Source organism: Mus caroli, chromosome 2, assembly GCF_900094665.2.
Source record: "Mus caroli chromosome 2, CAROLI_EIJ_v1.1, whole genome shotgun sequence".
Taxonomy (NCBI): domain Eukaryota; kingdom Metazoa; phylum Chordata; class Mammalia; order Rodentia; family Muridae; genus Mus; species Mus caroli.
In genome coordinates this window covers 66,384,533-66,407,115 of record NC_034571.1, presented here as the reverse complement: position 1 = coordinate 66,407,115, position 22,583 = coordinate 66,384,533, and the positions used below count along the sequence as shown (strand labels likewise).

Below are 22,583 nucleotides of genomic sequence, written 5' to 3'. Positions count from 1 at the left end.
ATTATCTCCTCACATCATATCAGGTTCTACCAAGTCAGTCGTCAAGATGCCAGTTTCCAGAGATTTCTGTAATCTGGAATCACCCATAAGGACAGTGGACCTCCATGACTCCCTGAGACTCACATGAGACCTATAGAGGTTGTAATCTATTGACAAACACTCATAACTATCTCCTACATAGTCTTTTGATGGCATATGAGTCTTTACGGGTAGGAAGCAGGGCGAGAAGATCACACCTTGTGCGGTCAGAAGATTAGAGTCTAATGAGGACCATCACACTGAGCCCGAGTGTTTGCCATGCTTGTTACAGGCTGAGAAACCGTGAGATGGAGTATTCTTTCTGCCATGTTTCCCTAGTCCTAAGTTAGATGTAAGGGCGATGATCCCCAGTGGCTGACGTGAAGGCTTCTTTACAGAAGGGGAAATTAGCAGGAATTTATATTCAGATCTAACTGTTATCTGTCAAGTTGGCTTAGATTTAGGGTTTGATTGCAGGTACAGAGAACACTAAATAAAGTAGCAAAATTCAAATTGTCATTTACCAAACAAGCTGAATTATATATGAGATATTAAACTTATTTTTAGAAACTTTTTACACATGAGTAATCTTTAAATATAAATTGTTAAGATATATGGGTATTCCTTATAAAAAGTCTCGCAGATTTACAATAATTTTATGATAAAATGTTGGAAAAGGGGGCTAGAGAGATGTCTCAGTGGTTAAGAGCACTGACTGCTTTTCCAGAGGTCCTGAGTTCAATTCCCAGCAACCACATGGTGGTGCACAACCATCTATGAAGGGATCTGATGCCCTCTTCGGGTGTGTCTGAAGATAGCAGTGTACTTACATACATTAAATACATACATACATATATACACACACACACACACACACACACACACACATACACACATATATATTAAATGTTGGGAAAAAGAGAAGTAATGAAAAAAGGAACTACAAATGTGTCAGTGTGAATCCTCATCTATAAAGACATGAAGTTTACATCCCAAACTCAAGAGACAGACACGACTTACCTTCCACAGTAAAAACACTAATAGAGCCAGCATCAGAATCCCAGCAAGAACAGCCAGGAGGATGATCCACCAAGCTACCCCTGAATACTGAGCTACAGTCTTTGAGGGAAACACCGTCACTCGAACCTGCAGGGCACAAAAGAGACACCACTATAAACCCAGTGCCAGCTCACATCAGGTACCGATGGCTTCAGTTCGGCTCAGTTCTGCTCCTATACATGTTCTGAACGAAAAAGAGAGAGGACAGACAAGTCGCTTCCTTTGTCAGCCATTTCTCACAACCACAGAATATTGCTTCAATGGGCTTTCCCTGAAAATCTTATCCAGAACTGGAAAGGCCTGGGTTGTATTTCTAATGTAAGTCTTAAAGTAAGTCTGTGTGTGTGTGTGTGTGTGTGTGTGTGTGTATTAAAGAAAAGCAGAGAAAACTATACAATGACGTACCCACCACTCCCTTTTGCGTCTGAACAGCTATCAGCAGCTAACTGTGTTTCACCACAATTACTTGGTTTTGTTCTGTTGTTGTGTTTAAATCTTGCTGTACTGGAGTCAAGCTTTGCACATGTGTAGTAAACACTCTACCTCCAAGCTCCACCTCCAGCCTTCAGCCAACATCCTTTTGAGAAGGATCAGACTTTTAGTCAATTTTCAGCCGTGGAAAGGAAAGGGTAAGTTTGGGTGCAATTATTCTACAAACCTCAGATTCCAAAGACGCTGTGAAACAAGGGGCAAGCTTTGCAACAAAGAGGAGCCATTAAACTTTTTTTTTTCTTAGGCTATCAAACTAAAGACCCTCATAACAGCACAATTTCCTAAAATGACTTTTTACCATGCCAGTATATGTGGACAAGGTAGGTTTCTCAAGGTGTAACTCAGACTCAAGCTGTAGCAATGAGACATTCTAAGCATTTGATTAATGGCAAACACCCATCAAAAATGTTTAGCTCCAATCCTAAAATGTCTTAGGGATTTGTAACAACTCAAAAGAAACGTCTATAAGGCTTTATAATTCCTAGTAAATAACTTTTCCCTTTGGACTCATTAAACCTTATGAATTTCCATGGGGGTGGCTTTCCATAGGTGACCTCATTCACCATGTGCCAAGGGCAGAAAGGGCTCACACACTCTACTGGTATATCCAATTTTATCACCAATAACCAGTACAGAGGCCACATCAGCTTGCCAACTGCCAAAACACCTGCCCCAATTTACATTATAAAGCCCACTCTGACCGAACAACAGTATAAGTCATCTAGCAAAGGGGCTGTCACAACTTTTATAAAACTTAGTATCAAATTTACCATCCATCTCTGTGCGCATATAAGCCCATCTTCTAAACGCACACGTATCTCAAGTTCTCTGAATTTGAAACCCTTGGAATGAAAATCTCACTGCCAGGAAGAATGGGGTACTCCTTTCTATCTATTACAATTTCTTCTGTCTTCAGCAGCCAAGAAACTTGGATAGTCCCTACATGATTCTTAGGAATAGAATGGAGACACGTGTACACACATACATGGCCCCTTCTTTCTTGGATTACATTGAAATTCTCGACACTGAATTTTATTCAGTTTCACTTCTAGCACCGTAGTACAGGGAAGACACCCATGTGCTTTAACAGGTGCTTGTTTGCATGTGGTGGATTTAATTAAACTGATGTCAAAATACAATCATCTTACCTGGCTCAATTGTGTGGTTTCTGATTTCACTTGTTATGACACTGTCTAAACTTAAAAGTGTCTTATGAGTGGCAAACACTTAAACTCTTGAAATTGGGCAATTGATAAACAGATTTCTAGTTTTCTTTCTTTAGGTTTCAAAAAGACTGAATTACACAATCTAGTTTGTGTCTATTAACAGGGAAAATGATCTTCAGACTAGAAAGGAAGCGAGCCCTGAGATGAGGACAAAAGTGTAACCCAAAACAAGTCAGGGGATCGAGAAAGAGGGCATCCTGAGGCTCAAAGTAAGGTCTAATATTCAGGCTTAAACACTGCACCTTCAGATATACAAGGAAGTGCCGTCATGGGGCCTGAGCTATTGTAGCCCAAAAATCACAGAAAATAGGAGGTAGTAGAAGACCAGCAATAAGAAAATGTCTCCATTTTCAAAAGAGATGGGTTCTAGACAAAAGGCTAGAAAGAAAGCAGGGTCATACAGAGACTCCATCTCCACAAGGAGTCTGGATAAGATAACATGCCCAAGACGAGGATTTTCCTTTGTGAATAGGCAACCAGACTTGACATCAGGCCCTCGGGTGGTAACCTTCTAGAACTGAGACCTGAGACCCGTTCTCAGCCCCACTGACAGGTCACAGGACAGTTAGGGAGAGACAATCTTCCTTCTGAAGGTGTTCAAGGAGACAGGACAGTTCTGTCTGTCATTGGAAAGGCTGTTCCATGGCCAAGGCTTGTTCCAAAGGAAGCATCAGGGACTTATTTTACAAAAGTCAATTCTACACTAATAGATTGATGATTGATCGATTCATTCAATCTTTCATTCACAGGGGTTTTGAGGTAGGGTCTCACTGTGGTCTATTTTAACCTGGGATTCACTAAATAGCTTAGGCTCCCTCAAACTTGCAACAACCCTTCTGCTTTGGCCTTCCAAGTGCTAGGATTGTAGAAGTGAGCCACTGTGATTGGCTTCTCAATTCCAGATGTACAGAGAAATATCTTTTCTAGGCTCCTCCATTGGCCACACATAGCACAGGCATTCTGAGGATGGCTGCAGTCCCAGGGATGGGCTGCCTTCACTATCTACTGGCTGTAAGCTATTCTTCCATTGTGTGGCTGCCCGGTTCTCATCCTGACCACAGCTCTGCTCTAGGCTTCTATTTTTGGGTGTGTGTGTAGCACCTGGGATTGGACCGAGGGCCTTGGGTGGTGGTAGGAAGCACGAGCTACCTATTGACCCTTTTAAACTTTTCATTTTGGAACAGGGACCCACTAAATTGCCCAGGCCAGCCCTGAATTCACTCTGAAATCCAGACAGACTAAATCAGTAATCCTCCTGCCTCGGTTATTAACACACCTGCATTACTAGGCTTGGCTCGGGTCCATTTTTTATTTTCAACTCTTCTACTAAAATACACCTTCAAATGGCAGAACCTCAAACTGTCCTTTAAGGAGGAACAGGACCTGAGGAGTAGGAGGACCAAAGAAGATGATCACAGGTTGTAGCCATGGTGTAGAGAAGTGGCCATCTCTGAGCTTAAGGTCCCAGATCTCACCTGAGTGCCCGCGTGAGGGAGCTTGATGTTCTGAGCAGCAGCAGTCACATCTATTGAAGCCCTCACGAGAATGTCCAAGTAGTTCAGTTTGGAATATTCCTATGGGGGACAAGAGGTGTGTTAGGAAAGTGACAAATGTCCCCGGCAGTAGCAAATTCTCCCAGGAGGCAGAGCCGCACCTCTAGAAATGTACTGTTCCACAATCTGGAGCGCAGAACGAGAGAGGCCTTGCTGTCCAGCCCTCGGAGTGGGCACCTGATGGTCACACACCTCACGTTGACGCTGCAGTTCTAAAGAGGAGACTGGTGGTCAGAACCCACTGTTCTGGGAAGCCATTCCTTGTTCACACACAGCACATTCACCATCTGGAAAAATACTCACGAGGGTCTGGTATTTTCTTTCAGGAAATAAAGAAAATTTCCTGCTGTCATCTATCTGTTTTTCAGGAAGTTCCCGTTTCTTTCTTGAGTTGTGAGACTCCTAAGAGTGATAGCCAAAACAGACAAACATTATGTAAATCTGCCATTGCTCTATAAACCTCCCAAATGAAGCCAAATTTATAGCATCAGTAGTATTCACCTTCTTATACTTCTTTTCCTGTTCTATGATAAAACACCCTGACATAGGTAACTTACAGGAGTAGTGTGATGGTTTCCATGTGCTCAGCCCATGGAGTGGCAGTATTAGGAGGTGTTGAAGTAGGTGTGGCCTTGTTGGAGTAGGTGCGTCACCATGGGCGTGGGTTTTAATACCCTGGTTCTAGCTGCCTGGAAGTCAGTATTCCCCTAGCACCTTCAGATGAAGATGTAGAGCTCTCAGCTCCTCCTGCACCATGCCTGCCTGGATGCTGCCATGTTCCTGCCTTGATGATAATGGACTGAACCTCTGAACCTGTAAACCAGCCCCAATGAAATGTTGTCCTTTGTAAGACTTGCCTTGGTCGTGGTGTCTGTCCACAGCAGTAAAACCCTAACTAAGACAAGGGCCTTCTTTGCTTCACGGTTCCCTGTGGCAGTGGAAGGTGAGGAGCTGAAGGCAGCTGGTCACATGGCATCCACAGTCGAGAAGCAGAGAGCAATGACTGCCTGTGCTCAGCTCACTTTCTCCCTTCTCTCAGGTCCAGCATCCCAGGCCAGGGCTTGATGCCATCTACCTTAGTGTGGGTCTTCCCACCTCAAGAAGCCTTATCAGAATTATCCTTTGTGGGCGCGGCCGGAGGCCAAACAATCCCTCTAGTGTGCTCAGTGTCTCAGAGAGTCCAAATTCTGCCAAGGCTACCATTAAGTGTCCCATCTTCCCTCCCACCATCAAAAGCAGAGAAAAGGTAAAGCCAGCAAGCATTATGGCCATTTTAAAGTTCATCGGTGGGGACTCTATTTATTTAGGTCTATTTATTTAAGTAGTTTATTCCTAGTGTGATACTGAAACTCAGGGAAAGAAAGACACCTCCTCTGTTCTTGTCTCTCCACTCAACCACAATACACAGCATCAGTAGATCAGAAACCAGAGATCTACCCTACTCCAGCATTCAGCTCCGTGTCCACCACATCAGAGAGAGTCAGCACATATGGAATGATGAAAAGAAGCCATGAAGAACAACGGGAAAGCACAAGGCCCTTTGTATGATCAACATAGAGAGGAGCATTGAAGATAAGACAGATAAGAACTTTTAGCATTATGTCCTCCTTATACAAGGTGAGTCTCTCCTATGAGCAATCTTTACAGCATTTTTGCATCTAGGCTTGCTTAGAACGGGATAGTCAACTTAAACTTAAGAATAAAAATAACAGGCCAGCATGTTTTTCAGTGTTGCTGAGTCAAGGAGCAAGCTGTAAGTCTGTGACTATACAGTCACTTTGGAATTTAAAATAAAGAGGACTGGAGATGTAGCTGAACTAGCAGGATGCTTGCCTAGAATGCATGAAGCCCTGGGTTTGGGCCTAGCCTAGCCTAGCCTAGCCTAGCCTAGCCTAGCATGTATGGGCGCAGCAGCACATGATATAATACCAGCACTTGGGAGGTAGTGGCTGGAGGATCAAGATGTCAAGGTCATTTCTGGTTACCCCAAAAGTTCAAGGCCAGCCTGGGCTACATAGGACCTGCCTCAAAAATAAACAACCAAGCCAGGCATAGTGGTTCATGCCTTTAATCCCAGCACTTGGGAGACAGAGATAGAGGGATCTCTAAGTTTGAGGCCAACCTGGTGAGTTCCAGGACAGCCAGGGTGAACCAGAGAAACCTTGTCTCAAAACAACAACAACAACAACAACAAAAACCCCAACCAAACAACAGCAAAACCCCTAAGAATTTAAAAGAAAAAGAGCAGCCATCTACCACACTGGAACTCACTCACCTATGCTAATTATGTAAGTGTGCTGCAGTAGAGGGGTTAGGCTTTGAAGTCAGTGGGTGCTTATGCAGAATCCTCCTCTCTCTTAACAGCTGTGCCGTTTTGAGGGTACTTAATGTCTCAGGGCATTCATTGTGGGGGGGGGGTAGTAAAAACTATCTCAAAATTCTCAAGAGAATACACACAGTGCTTGGCCTGGCAGTGACACAGTAAGGGACTCTATGAACACTTACTATTAATAAGAATGCAAGTGTTCAAGGTCGTCTGCCTCAGTACAAAGGCCTTGGCTGTGCCTTCCTGACACTCTGTGCACTTTATGTCCACTGCTTCATCCCCAGGGCATGTTCTTCTGACACAGCTTATTGCGTCATAACACTTTAGAAAATGTCCTTCGTCCCAACAAGTGGATGTTCCATAACAGTCATGCATCAGCAAAACCGCTTCTGTCGCACTGGCTTACTCAGTTATAAATGAGGAAACTGTGACACCCACAGAAAAAGTCAGCACGCCACAGTGCAGCTTCCTGAGCAGAGTCGAGTCTACCCCACTCACTCTGGAGTGGGGATAAGGGAGGTGCAAGAGGTGAGGGGGCGTGCAGGAAAACTGTCAGCTTACCTTCAGCTTCAGGTAGTTTATTTCATTGTGTGGCTCACAAACAATCTGCTCCAAACCTTTGGATTCAACTTTCATCAAATAAAGCAACCATTTGCCATTGCTAATCTCCTTGGGCCACTGTATATTCAACGTTGCTGTGCCGAGGTTTTTAAGAGGTTTGCCTAAGTTAATCACCTGTCAGAAAACAACGCATATCGATATAATATCATCCTTTTATGGCAAAATTAAGTAGCACATCCTATTGCCCATAGGCTAAATACCCAGCATTAACCTACAGGGAAGCACAAATCCCACAAACGGACCAGGAAAAGAGTTTGCGAAATAGACAGTAGTAATTAGAAGATTTTTGTCATAAAGATAGAAGGGGAAAAATGGTCAAAGTGGAAGGATTGCCTGTTCAATCCACAAGTAACTACCTTATGCAACAAAGCCCACAGTGCAGTTACGGCATGTTCCCGTCAGCACAGGCAAAGTCCCGGGCTTGTTTGTGGATTGTTCAGTGAGCACCCTGCCTGGCAGATGGCAAAGCCTCTGCTATGGCCCAGGCACCCATATCCTGCTTCTGGAAAACCCCCCTACTGTGAAAATGAAGCTGCCTCTGCCATCAGCCACACAGGGAAGGCTATGGAGAACCGCGTGACAGCTCAGAGCCAGTGCTGGGAGCAGAGTAGCTTTGTACAACAGAGGCCTAGAGTGAGAGGGCAGAGTGGCCTGCCTGCACTACTGAGCACAGTTCCAACCCTCATTTTCCTGACTGCATAGAGCTCAGGCCAGCCAGCCTTCCTGGGGAGGCCTTGCCTCTTTAGAGTGCTGGCTTAGGGCCACGGCCACTCTTGCCATTTCAGGCTTTAAGTTCAATGCTCACCAGCATTTAGGAACTCAGTTTGCACTATGCAGACCCAAATTCATACGAGGCATAAGGCAGACACCACAGTCCATGTCCAGTTTGTTAAGCTGGACCCAGAGTCACTGTGGTTGCTCACCCTGAGCCTATCACCCATCTGCCTCTTTTGCTGGCAGATACCAAGTCTACTTTCACCACTAAAAAATTGGGCTTGGTGAGAGGGAAGTAAACGAGAGTATTCCTTCAGCCAAGGGCATCAGAAAGATGACTTTCTAACAAAGAACGAATTACTTAGAACTTTTTCTTTGTTCTACAGACCCTGAGGGGGGAAAAATTAAGTATTACTTCTTGTCTATATTACATGCACATTACAATTCCCAAAAGTTATTCTGTACTTGGGAGGATAAGGTTTCCACTGTTAAAAACAGGCAAACAGGGGCTGGAGAAATGGCTCAGCAGTTAAGAGCACTGACTGCTCTTCCGAAGGTCCTGAGTTCAAATCCCAGCAACCACATGGTGGCTCACAACCATCNTTCAAATCCCAGCAACCACATGGTGGCTCACAACCATCTGTAATGAGATCTGATGCCCTCTTCTGGTGTGTCTGAAGACAGCTACAGTGTACTTAGATATAATAGTAAATACATGTTTAAAAAAAACAAAAAACAGGCAAACATTTTCAACTGAGTAGTTCCTTAAGATGTCTGCGACTGGTCACTGACTAAAATGACATGAAAACACTGTGTCTGGGACCGATGGCTTGGCCTTACCCTGAATTCATATTCTATTAAACTTCCCACTTCATCTTCAGATTTCATAGCTTGCTCACCAACAACTGTACCTCCAAAATACACCTGCGAAGGCTTAGCGACTCTGTCAAATTAAAAAAACACACGTTTCCATGAGGATTATAAATGGTTCTTTCAAACATTGATTTGTTATGCCAAACACAACACTTACCCGGAGACCGATAAAAGCAATTCAATAACCACTTTTGCCTTCGCTGTAATTGGAGCCAAATTATCCTGATTGCTTGTTCTGAAAATGAAAAGGGGAAACAATGGGGTTTTATTTGAACAGTCAGTTTTCTCATTACAATTACATTTCTTTTATGAGTTAGATCAGTGCTAATTCAGCGACTCCCGGGTTCTCCTGAAGTAAGAATGGAGAGGTTGAAGTTACGCTTACGTTTCCAACTTCAGATTAATATCCAGATCTGTGGTGTCAAAGGTGACCTCAGTTGTACTTAAAATCAGATAAAAAGTAACCTGAAAAAAATATATGGGAAGAGCAGTCACCAACGGCCAGGCCTCTGGGCACAGCACTGGCATTCAGAACAGTAAGACAGAGTGGGGAGGCATCACCTACACTGGAATTTCTCTTGAAAGGATTTCCGAGCTCACAGTCCGCTTGGGAGCCATTCTGGTTGGCCACACAGCTTAGCTGCTTCTCCTATGGCAGAAAAGGCTTTGGGGTCACGGTTTGTTCATGTGCTATGTGACACCAGTCTTTCCCTCCCTGCTTCTTTCTCAAAAAACACTTACAGGGAAAGCCCTCAGTTCTCTGTAAGCGGAATAAGTCAGAGTGTCTGGAAACGTGGCGATGAGTTTGGCTTCATGGGCATCGTCGCCATCTTTCCGGGGATTCCTTGGATCCGAAGGGCCGTTGGTCACCGTTATTTCCAGAGCTATATCTTTCTGATCTTTTAGGACTAATTCTGGGATGCCCTTTTGACTATTAAAAAAAAAAAGAAAGAAAGAGAGCAACAAAGACAATCTCAACCCATGTTCAGTTACTTCTGTAACCAAAGCCTAGAGGTCTGTTACTTCTGCTTGTGATTCTTACATTGGAAGGTAAGAGAATTTGTCTTGATTTCCTTCTCGGGTACCAAATTTATACTCTAGCTTAAGGTTGCTGTTACAGACATTGTCGTCTCCACATCCTTCCTTTAAGAAGTGGACCTGTAAGGAACCAAATGCAGAGAGATGAGTACCCAAAGGTCTCCACAGTCAGCCCACTTCCCTGTGATCTTTTACCCTCCTTTGGCAAACACTTGGCTACTGCTCTATCAAAGTGACTTTGACCAGGTCAAGGCGGGTGGGGTGCAGCAGAGCATGAGCCCCACCAAGCTAGAGAATCTGAGTTCCAAGCCCTCCTCTCATACCTGCTCAGCTGTGTGCCTTTAGACAAGACACTTAACTTTCCATTCTAGCTTGGTCTCATCATGGTCTCTATAGGGCTGCTTTACTTTCAGAGGAGCTATAGCAGTATCATGACCTTATGCTACCTAAAGTGATTTACATATCTTAACTCACTTAACCTTTAGGACAGTCTGAGGAGACTCTCTCATTCTGTGCCCATTGTTCAGATGAGGAAAATACAATTAGGAACAAGGTCTCCTTTCCTGTTATGTTTAACTTGGCTCAGGAGCTAGGAATGTACACAAGAATTAGTAACAGCCAGGTGGTGGCGCACACCTTTAATCCCAGCACTTGGGAGGCAGAGGCAGGTAGATTTCTGAGTTCGAGGCCAGTCTGGTCTACAAAGTGAGTTCCAGGACAGCCAGGGCTAATTCAGCAACAGCTGGATTGTGTGTGTGTGTGTGTGGTGGTTGTTGTTGTTGGGAGTTTTTATGAAGATGGGGTGTCAGTTAGGTCTCAAAGTTGCTATATAGTTAAAGATGGCCTTGTCTGTCAGATGCTCCTGACTCGACCTCCCAAGTGTCGGCACTACAGGCATGGAGGGCTTGCCATTGTTACATGGTGCTGGGTACTGAAGTCAAGGTTTGTACACACTAGGCAAGCACTCCGCCAACTACTCAGCCATATCTCCATCCACTGACTGGATTTTGACAGCTAGTGCGCAGTGTCAGAGCAAAGCACGTGGTAAGCACCTGGGAGGCCCTGGGAATAATGCCCAGCACCAAAACAGTAACCAAGACGATAATAATAATGATAATAATAGCCAGGCTGTAGGGGCGCATGCCTTTAATCCAGCACTCAGGGGGAGGAAGAGGAAGGTGGGTCTCTGAGTTGGAGGCCAACCTGGTCTACAGGGCAAGTTCTAGGACAGCCAGGGCTATGCAGAGAAAACCTGTCTCAAAAGCAAAACAAAAAGATAACAATAACAGCAACAACAACAATAATTATAACAACAATAATGCCAGATCAATATGTCATACTTTCCTAGGCTCATTTCCGCTCTGTCCTAGCACACAGATCCCATATCCTATGCCATGTCCAGCAGGCCAGAATGCACATTTGCTTCCCACAATGACCGAGCTGCATTAGACACTTTAGTATTTCATTGTGAATTTTCCCTTGCTTTGCTAAGTTTTGCTATTCCTTGATTTTAATAATATATATTTATCATACTGTGTTGTTCTCGGTGGTAAAATAAAGTATGACAACTACAGGAGAATGAAGGTTTGGCTAACTATAGTCTCAGTAAGGACCAGGGACTAAAAACAAGGAAGAAAACAAGGAAGAAAATAAAATTCTGGTCCCTAAATTCCATCTTAGGTTGTTCTCTTCACTGCTACCTTGAGAAACACCTTCTCAGAGGCCAATTATGTATATAGAAATAAGTGGTATTTTTGTTGATTATTTTTTTTCTTAGACAGGGTCTTGAACCCTGATTGAGCTGGAATTTGCTGTGTAAATCACACTGACCATGAACTCAGAGACCTCCTGCCCCTGCCTCTGAGTGCTGGGATTAAAAGCATACACAAGGCCACCATACCTGGCCACAGGAAGTTGCCTGTAAAACAAATCCAACACTGGCAAAAGAGAAGCCAAGAAGCTTACATCTGTCTGGACCGTTTTGGCTTCATTCGAATTCAGGATGGGAAGAACTTCAGGAAGTGAGTTCACCCGCCGGCGAGAGCTGGGCTCCTGGATCTCCACAGAAGCCGTGATGGGGATAGGACGCAGCTTGTCTCTGATGTTCTCCTGCAAAGTGGGCAGGGACACAGTCAGTGTGCCCAAATGCCAATGGACCTCCGAAACGATGGCAGAGCAGAGATGAATGGTGCTATTCAGAAACTAAGCGTCCCGAGTCCTGTTTCGTGTGGAGACGACCCTGGCACACACTCACCTGCAGCCAGAGGGTCTCCTCCATGCACGCCCGCTGCTTCTGCCGATTCAGGGTCAGCTCCTGAGTATACTTTGGCTCAGAACCTTGGTTTCGAAACTGAACTCTCGATGACAACCCTGACTTTCTTCTTTCTTTTTCAGCTTCAAGAATACCCAAAATTGCTAGGTTGGAATGAACAAAATCGCATTAACTTAAAGTGCATCTTCACACCCCCTGAACTACACATAAGATGAGTTCTTTTACAGCACTTGCCCCAGAACCTTCGCCTTTCAGAATCTCCTGGAAGGGGGCCTTCTGGTGACCAGAGGGGTTTTTAATCCAATTGTTCTTCCCAGTACTGTTAAGTGTTTTAAAGTTAAATTCTCACTGGACCACCTGGGGGCGCTCGAGAACAAGCTAGAACCTTTTGCAGCAGCTAGGAACCCATCAGTTTCTGGCTGAATTTCTGAAACTTAAAGAATACTAAAGATAACTGGAAATCCCTAATGCTCCTGCCTCAGGACTCTTTCAGCCTATGCTTCATGACCTTGGCCGGGGAGAGTCCTTGCTATTTGAAAAGTTGTCTGAGAAAGCAGGCTCCTACTGCAGAACTGGTATTTGCATTATAGCACTGGTAATCAAAGGAGACACATATATTAAAGATAGAAGTCACTGAGAGCAGGAAGAGACACCTGTAATCTCAGTTCTTGGGAACCAAGGGTGTGTTCTTTTACAGGACTGCCATGAACTCAAAGCTATGTTCAGTTACAGTGTGAGCCTGTCTGGAAAAAAAAAAAAAAAACAGATTAAAAAGATAGATAATAGATAGAATGGTAGATGACAGACAGATCTGGCTGACATGTTTTCAGTAGCTGGAAGCCAGTTGTTTAGCCTCACACAGCTTTTATGCCTGAAGCAGAGGTGGCCGGCTGCTCCATGCCTCTGCTTACACAGCCTGGAGGTAGGCCGGGATCGGGACTGTCAGGAGCTCATTTCTGGACTCTGGAATGCATTCTTCACTGGGTCACTGGATGAGGCTACTAATTATGCTTCTAATGGGCCAATACTTCAATCACTTGCATTCATTAAGCACTTGCTAAACCCATCAGAGGAAAGACAGCACAGGACTGTACACAGGGAGGAGAAGTCAGACTCCAAGAAAAACTCTGCTCCAGAAAATGGAGAAAGCTTATAGTCTACCATTCATGCAAGGGGGAAGGAAATCTTTTTTGAGTGTTTGTTGTTTGTTTGAGACAAATTTCACGTAGCCCTGGTTGCCTGGAACTGCTCCTCCTTGCTGCACATCCCGAGTGCTGGAATTACAGGCATGCACCGTCATACCTGCTTCATACAGTGCTAGAATGGAACCAGTGCTTTATACTTACTTACACACCGCAAGGATTAGACCAGGACTTTGTGCATCCTAGGCAAGGACTGTGCTAACTGAGCCATTTACACTTCTGGCCATGAGACTGTGCATTTTAATGCCCTCTTTATAAATTAAGAAAGGGCAGCGGGTGTGGTGGCACACACCTTTAATCCCAGCACTTGGGAGGCAGAGGCAGGCGGATTTCTGAGTTCCAGGCCAGCCTGGTCTACAGAGTGAGTTCCAGGACAGCCAGGGCTACACAGAGAAACCCTGTCTCGAAAAACCAAAAAGTAAGAAAGGAAATTCTGAACCCTACAGCAAAGGGCAGCAGCATCAACAGCTCCAAGTCTCTACCTGGCACACAAAAGCTGGCTGCTTTATACAGAGGCTTAGAGGCCAGGTCTCACCGCCCTTCTCCTTCTGCACTGGCCCCTCCCCTCCTCCTCTCTATCCTCCCCAACTCCAAACTAAACCCTAATCCATTACTCTTCAGATCTTGACCCAAACTTTAACCAAAAGCCCGTCCTGGCTCCGCCTGAGCCACTGAGAAAATTCTACCTCCGAGGCTATACACTGGGACTTACTGTCCTGCAGCGTGTGGAGGAACTAAGGACAAAGACTGCATCACCCTTGTTCATCAACTGCCACACTTGATTAAAAATATCATCCACAGGACAGATGAGTGGAATGGAGTACCTGACCCCATGCCACCCTACGCAGGGCGTGACACGTACGCATGTGCACACACAGTGTGAGGTAATCTCTGCACTGAAATCCTATTCACATAGGTAAGACCAAAATTTAGAAGCACTGGCAGTTTCAATAGCAATTTCTCTGTCCATCTGAGATATTCTTAAATGTCACGACTGCCAAATGGAATGCCCCTCATTTTTGGCCTTCTGCAGCCCTGACACCATCCACTTATCAGTGACCTGCTAACTTCCCGATGAACCAGATGAAGGCTCCTCAGGCTGAGTGCCCCTCACGGCAAAAGTAGAGGAGGACATGGGTACATTAAAACCGTTTAGCTACCAAACCCACGCTGACCTTCTGTAACCTCCAGACAACTCAAATCATCTTAAAATCCTTGTAGGTCACCTGTGCTGACCTCCTGAGGAACAAGCCAAGAAAGCTCATTAAGGCTCAATTATAAATATCTGTGCATGCAACATTGCACGAAGAGGGCTGTCAAGCTAAAATATTGTGGCTCCACAATAAGCTTACTCGTGGGATACTGGGATATGATGCTGAAAGTATTATACTTATTCAGCTTTGTGGAAATTCTGTTTTATTTCACTGTAAAGTTATTACTGTGGAAGTATAATGAAAGAGTTCTTACAAGTGAAGAGGCCCACCTATCACAGGCTGCAATAAACATGCAGGTAATGGAGTGGGTACATACTATAAAGGAGACGCACATAGCAACAGATGTTGCATTAAAACTAGAGGAAAGCTCGTAACCCACTCTATAAAGGCAGTTGTTGGACGGAGCACACCAGTGAGATCTGACACTTATCGTCAAACAATGGTTTGAGGGGGAAAATCCGAACGGAAATGTTTCCTCATTTCTTCTCCCTTCACAAGAATCCAGTCTACTCTTATTTCTTGAATTCATTACAAATGCAGGTAAAAAGCATCCAGGTGAAGAAGGTGTGTGTTTGCAAATCATCAAAAAACATGTAACAAGGGGGCTGGAGAGATGGCTCAGCGGTTAAGAGCACTGACTGTTCTTCCAAAGGTCCCGAGTTCAATTCCCAGCAACCACATGGTAGCTCACAACCATCTGTAATGGGATCTGATACCTTCTAGTGTGTCTGAAGACAGTGACAGTGTACTCATATACATAAAATAAATAAATCTTTAAAAAAAATTATGCAACAAGAGGTTGGTAAATGGCTCAGGTTGTAAAGTGCCAAGAAAACGAGGAGACACCATTTAAAGCTCCAGACTGTTGATTTTTTTTAAATCTAGGCATAGTGACCTTCCTGTCATCTCAGTACCAGGGAGGTGGAAATGGCTCTGTCCTGTATAATCCTGAGGACAGAAGTTAGGATCTCCAGAACCCATAGAAAAGCCAAGAAAGGACAGCAGCCTGTGCTCATCAGCCCAGCCCTAGGGCTCACTGGCCAGCCAGCTCTGCTAAAGCAATGAGCTTCATTTTCAACAAGAGATCTATCTCAAAGAGTAAAGGTGGACAGCCAGCAATTATGGAAAACACCTGCAGATGTCTTCTGACTTCTACACATGTGCATGCATACTTACAAAAGCATATGCTTGGTTTACCATGTAAGTACATGTATGTATACACACACACACACACACATGCACAAATGCCAATCCCACACTGAGTGCCAGAGAAAGAAAGTAGAATAATTTAAAAGACAAAGTGCCTTCCATCTGGTTGTCTCCTTGATCAGCTTTATAACCCTAGACAATGGTGACTTAGGGGCACTGTTTTAACTGACAGGAAAATTAAACCCAAGGGCCAAGGACTTGTCCTTTGCTATGAGTCAAGCAGAACTGAAGCCAGAAGCAGTAGCCAGCTCTCTGCTCCCCTGATCAAGCCTTCAGGTACTCAAGGTCCCGTACTGAGCACAGCTTAGATGTCATTGGGCTGCAGCCTCCGTGGGAGGGGCAGCTAGGCTGGTTAACTTGGCGAGTGTACCAGCCGCAGCAGTGCTCTGGCTGCCAGAGCTATCTTTCCACAACAGCCACCGGCCACCTCACCTCATAACCGCACAACCCATTTTCCACAGGGCTTTTCAGAGACTGAAAGGGAAGAAGCTGTTGTGACAGCAGATAAGTGCTCTCCCAAGACATCCCATCCCAAACCCGCTGCTCTGGAAAATTCAAATGGGGACCAAATGGAGAGCCTTCCCTCCCTCCTCATGCTGCGCCCTCCTGATTAAAGGGGAGACCACAGACAAACTTCCTCCTCTAGACAAGACTTTATGAGCTCACTTGGCCACTAGAGTTTTGTCTTCCTGTTATTTATACAGAACTTTCAACCTGGCAGAGAGAAGATGTGTTTAATGTACTGGGTACTTACATATTGGAGGGTTATAACCGGAAGGTTTCGCCGTATATTCAAAACAGGCTTTAACCTTGAGGCTGCATAAAATCAAACACATATTTGTTAAAAGATGCACTGTAGCAGTGGAAGACCCTACCCTGCCCCCAGCCCTCCAGTGTCCCCACTGCCTGCTGGACAGTGTCTCGACTTGTCCCTCTGTCCAGCGCACCCTTCCCCTTCTCGGTGGCTCATCAGGTCAAGGAGCTCATCACAAAGCTGAGAACTGAGGCAGCGCCCAGAAAAGGAACTCACCATATCCCGCTAGGTGAGCCACACATGGATTTCTGGCGGAGGTCAATTCTGTTAGGAGTCACTGTGATGGTTTTTAGAATGTTAATCACTGGCCGGGATCTGTAAACAAGAGTGAGAATGGACCTAAGCCTTTCGGTATCTTTTGAGTCGTTCACACATTAGCAGTATTTGCAACAGCCCTGCCTCTTCACAACCACAGGAGAATGGTATGTGTTGGTGTGACTTCTACCCCTACTGTGGGAACAAATCAACTAATGCGTATAAACGTATACAATATTTAAAACTGTACTATATTTAAAAACCAGACCTTGCATGCAATGTTTTCAAGCAAACACTTTCTCCACTAAACACACTCACACCCCAGTGATCTTGTATGCTCTTTTCAGACATGTTATCTGTCTATGTTTCTGTTACAAATACTGCCTACTGCCAAATATAAAAATACAGTCTCAACTAAACAGGAGTTTTTTTTTTTTTTACATTAACTAGTCTTTGTGGAGGTGTGTCTCATTCATTAACATTTGGGGGAGGGACTTGTCCTAACATATAAATATGACTCATTACCATTCACCTGTTGTGATGCTTAACTATAACAATGTAAAGTCCTCTATGGAATCAATTATCACCTGCAGCCATGCTACAACACCATACAGAAGTCTGTGTTTGGGATGGAGAGATGGCTCAGAGGTTGAGAGCACTGACTGCTCTTCCAGAGGTCCTGAGTTCAATTCCCAGCAACCACATGGTGGCTCACAACCATCTGTAATGGGATCTGGTGCTCTCTTCTGACATGCAAGCATATATGCAGGAGGAACATGGTGTATATAATTAATAAATAAATAAATTAAAAAAAAAAGAGAAATCTGTGCTTACACTTGAGTTTACTTATGAATAAATCCCCAGCAGTAGAGCTTCTAATTCAAAGAACATACATGTTCAAAGCCTCAGGAAGCAGAGGCAGGAGGGATGCTGTAAGCTCAAGGCTAGTCTGGCCTACATATGGAGTTCCAGGCCAGCCAAGGTTATATAACAAGAACCTGCCTCACTACATAGATAAACAAATTAAACTTTGTTTTACTTAACTTCTAAAAACCTATACATACATATATAAAAGTATACAAAACAGCTAGGCGTAATGGCACAAGTTTGTAATTCTAGCACTTGAGAAGCTGAGGCAGGACTGCAAATTTGAGGACTTCCTGGACTATACAAGTTCAAGGCCAGCCAGTGCTTCATAGTGAGAACCTGTCTGTCACTCAACACTCATTAATTCCACCTCTCCTCCCTCTACCCCTCCCAACCTCCACCCCTAACTCAACTGTTGGTCAGTTTGGTGATTTTAGATTGCACCCATGACTGAGATCATGTGACACTGTCTTTCTGTGCCTGGCTTGTTTCACTTAACACAGTGTCTCATTTCATCGCACTATCACAATGACAAGGTTTCATTTTAATAGCGGAACTGTGTTCCCCTGTGCATATGCACATTGTCTTTACCCAGCAGCTGATGCTTAGGTTGCTTTGAATAAAGCTGCAATAGACATGGAAGCCTGGGTATCTCTTGCAGTGTTCATTTCACTTCCTTAGCTGATGCATCTGCTGGGTCCCAGGGGAGCTCTTTTACTTTTAAAGAAACAACCTCCACATTGCTTCCCAGGATGGTTGAACTAGTTTTAAGTTCTCACCAACGTAAGCATTGCCTTTCTCTACATTCAGGATGGCATTCGCTACCTCTGTCTTTCTGGTAAATGCTATGTCCTGGAGTATGGTAATACATGCATTTTAATTACACATGTTTTAATGATAAATTCAATAACCTCCAAGGATTTGTACTGAGCCACCTGACATGTGGCTGGTAACAGGTGTCTGCCCTGTATGTTAATTTTAGAAAGACTGCCAATCATGAACTACTTATTTACCCTCTTTATCTGTTGGAATCTTCCAGTCTCCACCGTAAGAACAGGCTAACATCTGGGTATGGTAACACGCATATAGTGATTGGGAGGCTGAGGCCATCTTAAGCACACAGTAAGACTTTGTGTCTTTAACAAAGCCCCACAGTCTCTCTGCAAACCAAAACATAAACCCTTAACCATTCCCCATCTCTCCTGAGCTTCAAGCCCACAAACAATACTCCAAGTCCTACCCTTCGGCTCTGCTCATTACATGAAAACATCTTTTCTCCCTTATGTTGCTCTCTGGAGCAGAGAAAAAGGACAGCAGAGGCCTTTGGCTTGAGCCATACATAAGGAGCACCAGCACCTGGTGGCAGTGTGCTTGGGGGCAGAGGGGCATGATGGGAAGATCCTGCCTAACCTCTCGCCTTCATTGCTCCCTCCAGAACTAAGAGTACAGAGTTTCACTACCATGAGGATCCAGCCAGGACCCTGGTGAGCTTGTGGTAAACACGAACATCCTGATGAACATGTTTTTAATAGGAAAATCTTCCAAACCCCAGACAGCCACCTCAACCTTCTTGAATCAATGCACTGGTAGCTGCAGAGGGTGCCAAGCCCATCCTGGGGAAGGCAGGCATGAGGAACAGTGATGGGGAGGGCAGGCCCAGGAACAGTGACTACTCCCACAGACCCCATTTCTCCATGTTCCCTACTGACCTCATCCTATTGTGCATTCAGACAGCTGTGGATTTCCAGGACACTAACTAGATGCAGTCTTGGGTTCCGACAGCAAACTCAGAAAGTGAAAAATCTGTATCCTTTTACTTATTGTACTTATTCATATTAAAATAAGTTGCCATCCAGGGTTTTGCATATTAATTTGGTCATTAGTACATACATTCCAAAATATTTGAACACACTTGGCTGTGAGTCTGCTTTAATTTAATTTTTTAAAACACATAACACACGCAGAACACAGTATATAAGCGTGATAGGAAGTGTGTCTTTTCATGCACAAGGCAACTCTTATGGCTTATCTGCCACATGGCTAATTTCAAAGCCACTTGGGAGGTTCAGGCCGGAGGACGGCCTGAGTTGAGGAGTTCGAGACCAGCCTGGGCAGCAACATCAAGAGCACGTGTCACTAACGATGAAAGTGTCCCGTGATGGTTTCTTCTCCCGGGGTCTTTGGAGGGAGATTATAGTGCAGTTGCAGAGGATGCCTGTAACACCTCGCATTTTTCTCAAAGCAAGCTCCGAGCCTGCAGCACAGAGCCCTCCGCTCTGAGCCCACAGCATCAAACCCACGGTGCCCAGTCTGCAGCATGACGTTACACCTTATTACCCATTTCTCTAAAGGGAATTTTAAGAAATAAAAATACTCTAAAGTCAAATTTAAAAAGAAAAATGAACAAACAAACAATCCAAACTAGAAACCACATGTGTGTGATAACACACTGCTACAATCCAATATAATCCATGCACCTTGGAAGAAGTCAAAGAAAGAGTGGGCCAGTGTCAGGCCAGGCTGGGTTACAGAGCAAGCCTCTGTCTCAGAAACAAAACAAATAAAAATAAAACCCCAAAACCCAATCAATCAAATGGTTCATGTTCTTTCTTTATTTTTTGTTTTTGTTTTGGAGACAGAGTTTCCCTGTGTAGACCTGGCGGTCTACTCTGTAAACCCAGGCCAGTCCTGAATTCACAGAGATCCGACTGCCTTCCCCGCTCCTCCCCCACTCGCCCCCTGTCCCCCCCTACTCCCCCATGGTGTGCACCACCAGGCCTGGCTTTCAGATGGCTCCTTTTCAGAGAAATGTAAATTAAATCAAAAGGTAAGATCACATAACTAGCAAAAATTAGATTCATATATAATAACGTTAAGTCTGTGAGAAAATAACCTTTCAATGAATATAAAGTAATATATATATATATATAAAATAAGTATATGTATTAATGTAAAGTGGTTGCTATACTATATCCTATGAACTTTAAGAACATCATATAGGGATGTATATAATGTAATATATCATGTAGTTTTTAATAAAAATCCAATGCTATCTACATTTTCCATCAGTTTTAAAAATTAACTCAGCATGTTTATAACAGGCTACCTCTATGTCACACAGGACAACTGTAGGGGTCTATTCTTTTCTTCTGCATCCAGAGGACCCAGGGATGGACCTTAGGTGCCAGGCTTTGTGGCACTGAGCCAGCTTGCTGGTCTAATTTTTTACATATTATTTTAAAACTGGTAGCCCTCCTTGGCCTGGACTTTAATATATAAATCAGGCTGGTCTCAACCTCCCAAGTACTGGGGCTACAGGCATGAGCCACCTCGTCTGGTTAGATATTAAATTTTTTCATTAACCAGGTTAGGAACAGCAATACCTGTGATCTTTTATTGGCCATAAAACAACAGAGCTGCTCTCACAGGTTATGTCATTCTCAGGAAGCGGGAATATTTAGGAACTTCATTTTCTCTACATTTGAATTAACACTAATTAACAACAACAACAAAAACCCCAAGGAACTTCTACTTAAAAACCAAACTTTCTCAAATGGGGATTGTCAGGAGTGACGGAAACGCATCCAGCAGCCCACTTTGCAGGACCACAGCCTCTATGAGCGTCTTCAGATGCACACAGAGACTTCCCTTTCAGAAGCTCAGTGTGAGGAGCTGGCTGTGGGCTGCACAGCCAGAGCTCATGCTGCAGAAACTCACTGTCAGGAACTAACCGAGAGAGCATGACAAATAAGAGGGTTTTTTTAACTGCTGCTTTTTGTACCATGGGCTGGAGGGAAGGGAGGCATTTAAACCATCACCACAGCGATACGGCAGCTGGTCAGATAAAACATAAATTTGTCCATAACAGCTTGTCACCCTCATTCAGAAAAATACCCAGAGACAGGGACACGCGTCATAAGGCCACACACGGGCCAAAGCAGGTTACAAACAATTGGAAAGTATTTGTTTATTAGCATGGCATATAGATCAGAAACATAAAAATAAAAAAAAAAAAACTAATTTTGGAGCTTTAGAATGGAAGGTAAAACAAGTTAAAACAAAAGGGAAAATAAGATTTCCTTTATATGTTTTACTTTTTCATCAACAGGAAAGTTGCTTTTAAAAAATGCTTTTGGGGGCTGAAGAGATGGCTCAGCAGTTAAGAGCACTGACTGCTCTTCCAAAGGACCTGGGTTCAATTCCCAGCAACCACATGGTGGTTCACAACCGTCTGTAATGGCATCCGATATCTGACGACAGCAACAGTGTACTCACATATATAACATAAATAAATCTTCTCATGTGTACGTGTACATGTTTTTCATGTGTAGGCAGGTACTTGAGTAGGTGTGCGTATGTGTGGAGAAGCACCGTTGACTCTGAGTGACTCAAGAGATTCCTTGATTACACTTCCACTGTATTCGCTGAGGCAGGGTCTTTCAATTAAACCCAGTGCTACCTAAAGGCTAGTGTTACTAGCTAGCTAACTCCAGGAATCCCTTCCGGGGCTGGAGGGCCACCACACCTACCCAGCAGTGCTTGGCAGGTGTCTTGAAGCCAGAGCCATCTCCCCATGATTCAAAAAAAAAAAAAAAAGCGTTTTAAAGATATATTTAGGAAGCAACACTTTCCATGAATTCTGACACATTTTATTCCAAATCGGTTCAATATGAGCAAGAAATTACATAATTTTTATCATATACTATTATATCCCATCCAAAAAAACCTTCAAATTTATACAAGCCTTTGCTTCAAAAAAAAAAAAAAAAAAAAAAAAGTTAGAGTAAGACCATTCTGAAGCTTGTTTAACCAAAGGCAAAGGCAGCACGC

The 22,583-nt window shown here is 44.1% G+C and overlaps 1 protein-coding gene across 2 annotated transcripts in view; it reads right to left on the bottom strand.

Annotated features, from left to right (window-relative positions):
- Itga6 (integrin subunit alpha 6) overlaps positions 1-22,583 on the bottom strand; it is a 73,765-nt gene that overhangs the window by 7,487 nt on the left and 43,695 nt on the right. For both annotated transcript variants that reach the window (XM_029473910.1, XM_021151742.2), the window contains exons 10-24: positions 16,848-16,946; positions 16,572-16,633; positions 12,175-12,335; positions 11,886-12,029; positions 9,925-10,040; positions 9,624-9,813; positions 9,448-9,531; positions 9,268-9,347; positions 9,040-9,117; positions 8,850-8,952; positions 7,236-7,409; positions 4,652-4,750; positions 4,450-4,560; positions 4,271-4,369; positions 1,039-1,164 (exon numbers count right to left, since the gene is read on the bottom strand). In XM_029473910.1, coding sequence (XP_029329770.1) covers positions 1,039-1,164; positions 4,271-4,369; positions 4,450-4,560; positions 4,652-4,750; positions 7,236-7,409; positions 8,850-8,952; positions 9,040-9,117; positions 9,268-9,347; positions 9,448-9,531; positions 9,624-9,813; positions 9,925-10,040; positions 11,886-12,029; positions 12,175-12,335; positions 16,572-16,633; positions 16,848-16,946 — 1,726 coding nt within the window. The remainder of the gene's footprint in view (positions 1-1,038; positions 1,165-4,270; positions 4,370-4,449; positions 4,561-4,651; positions 4,751-7,235; positions 7,410-8,849; positions 8,953-9,039; positions 9,118-9,267; positions 9,348-9,447; positions 9,532-9,623; positions 9,814-9,924; positions 10,041-11,885; positions 12,030-12,174; positions 12,336-16,571; positions 16,634-16,847; positions 16,947-22,583) is intronic.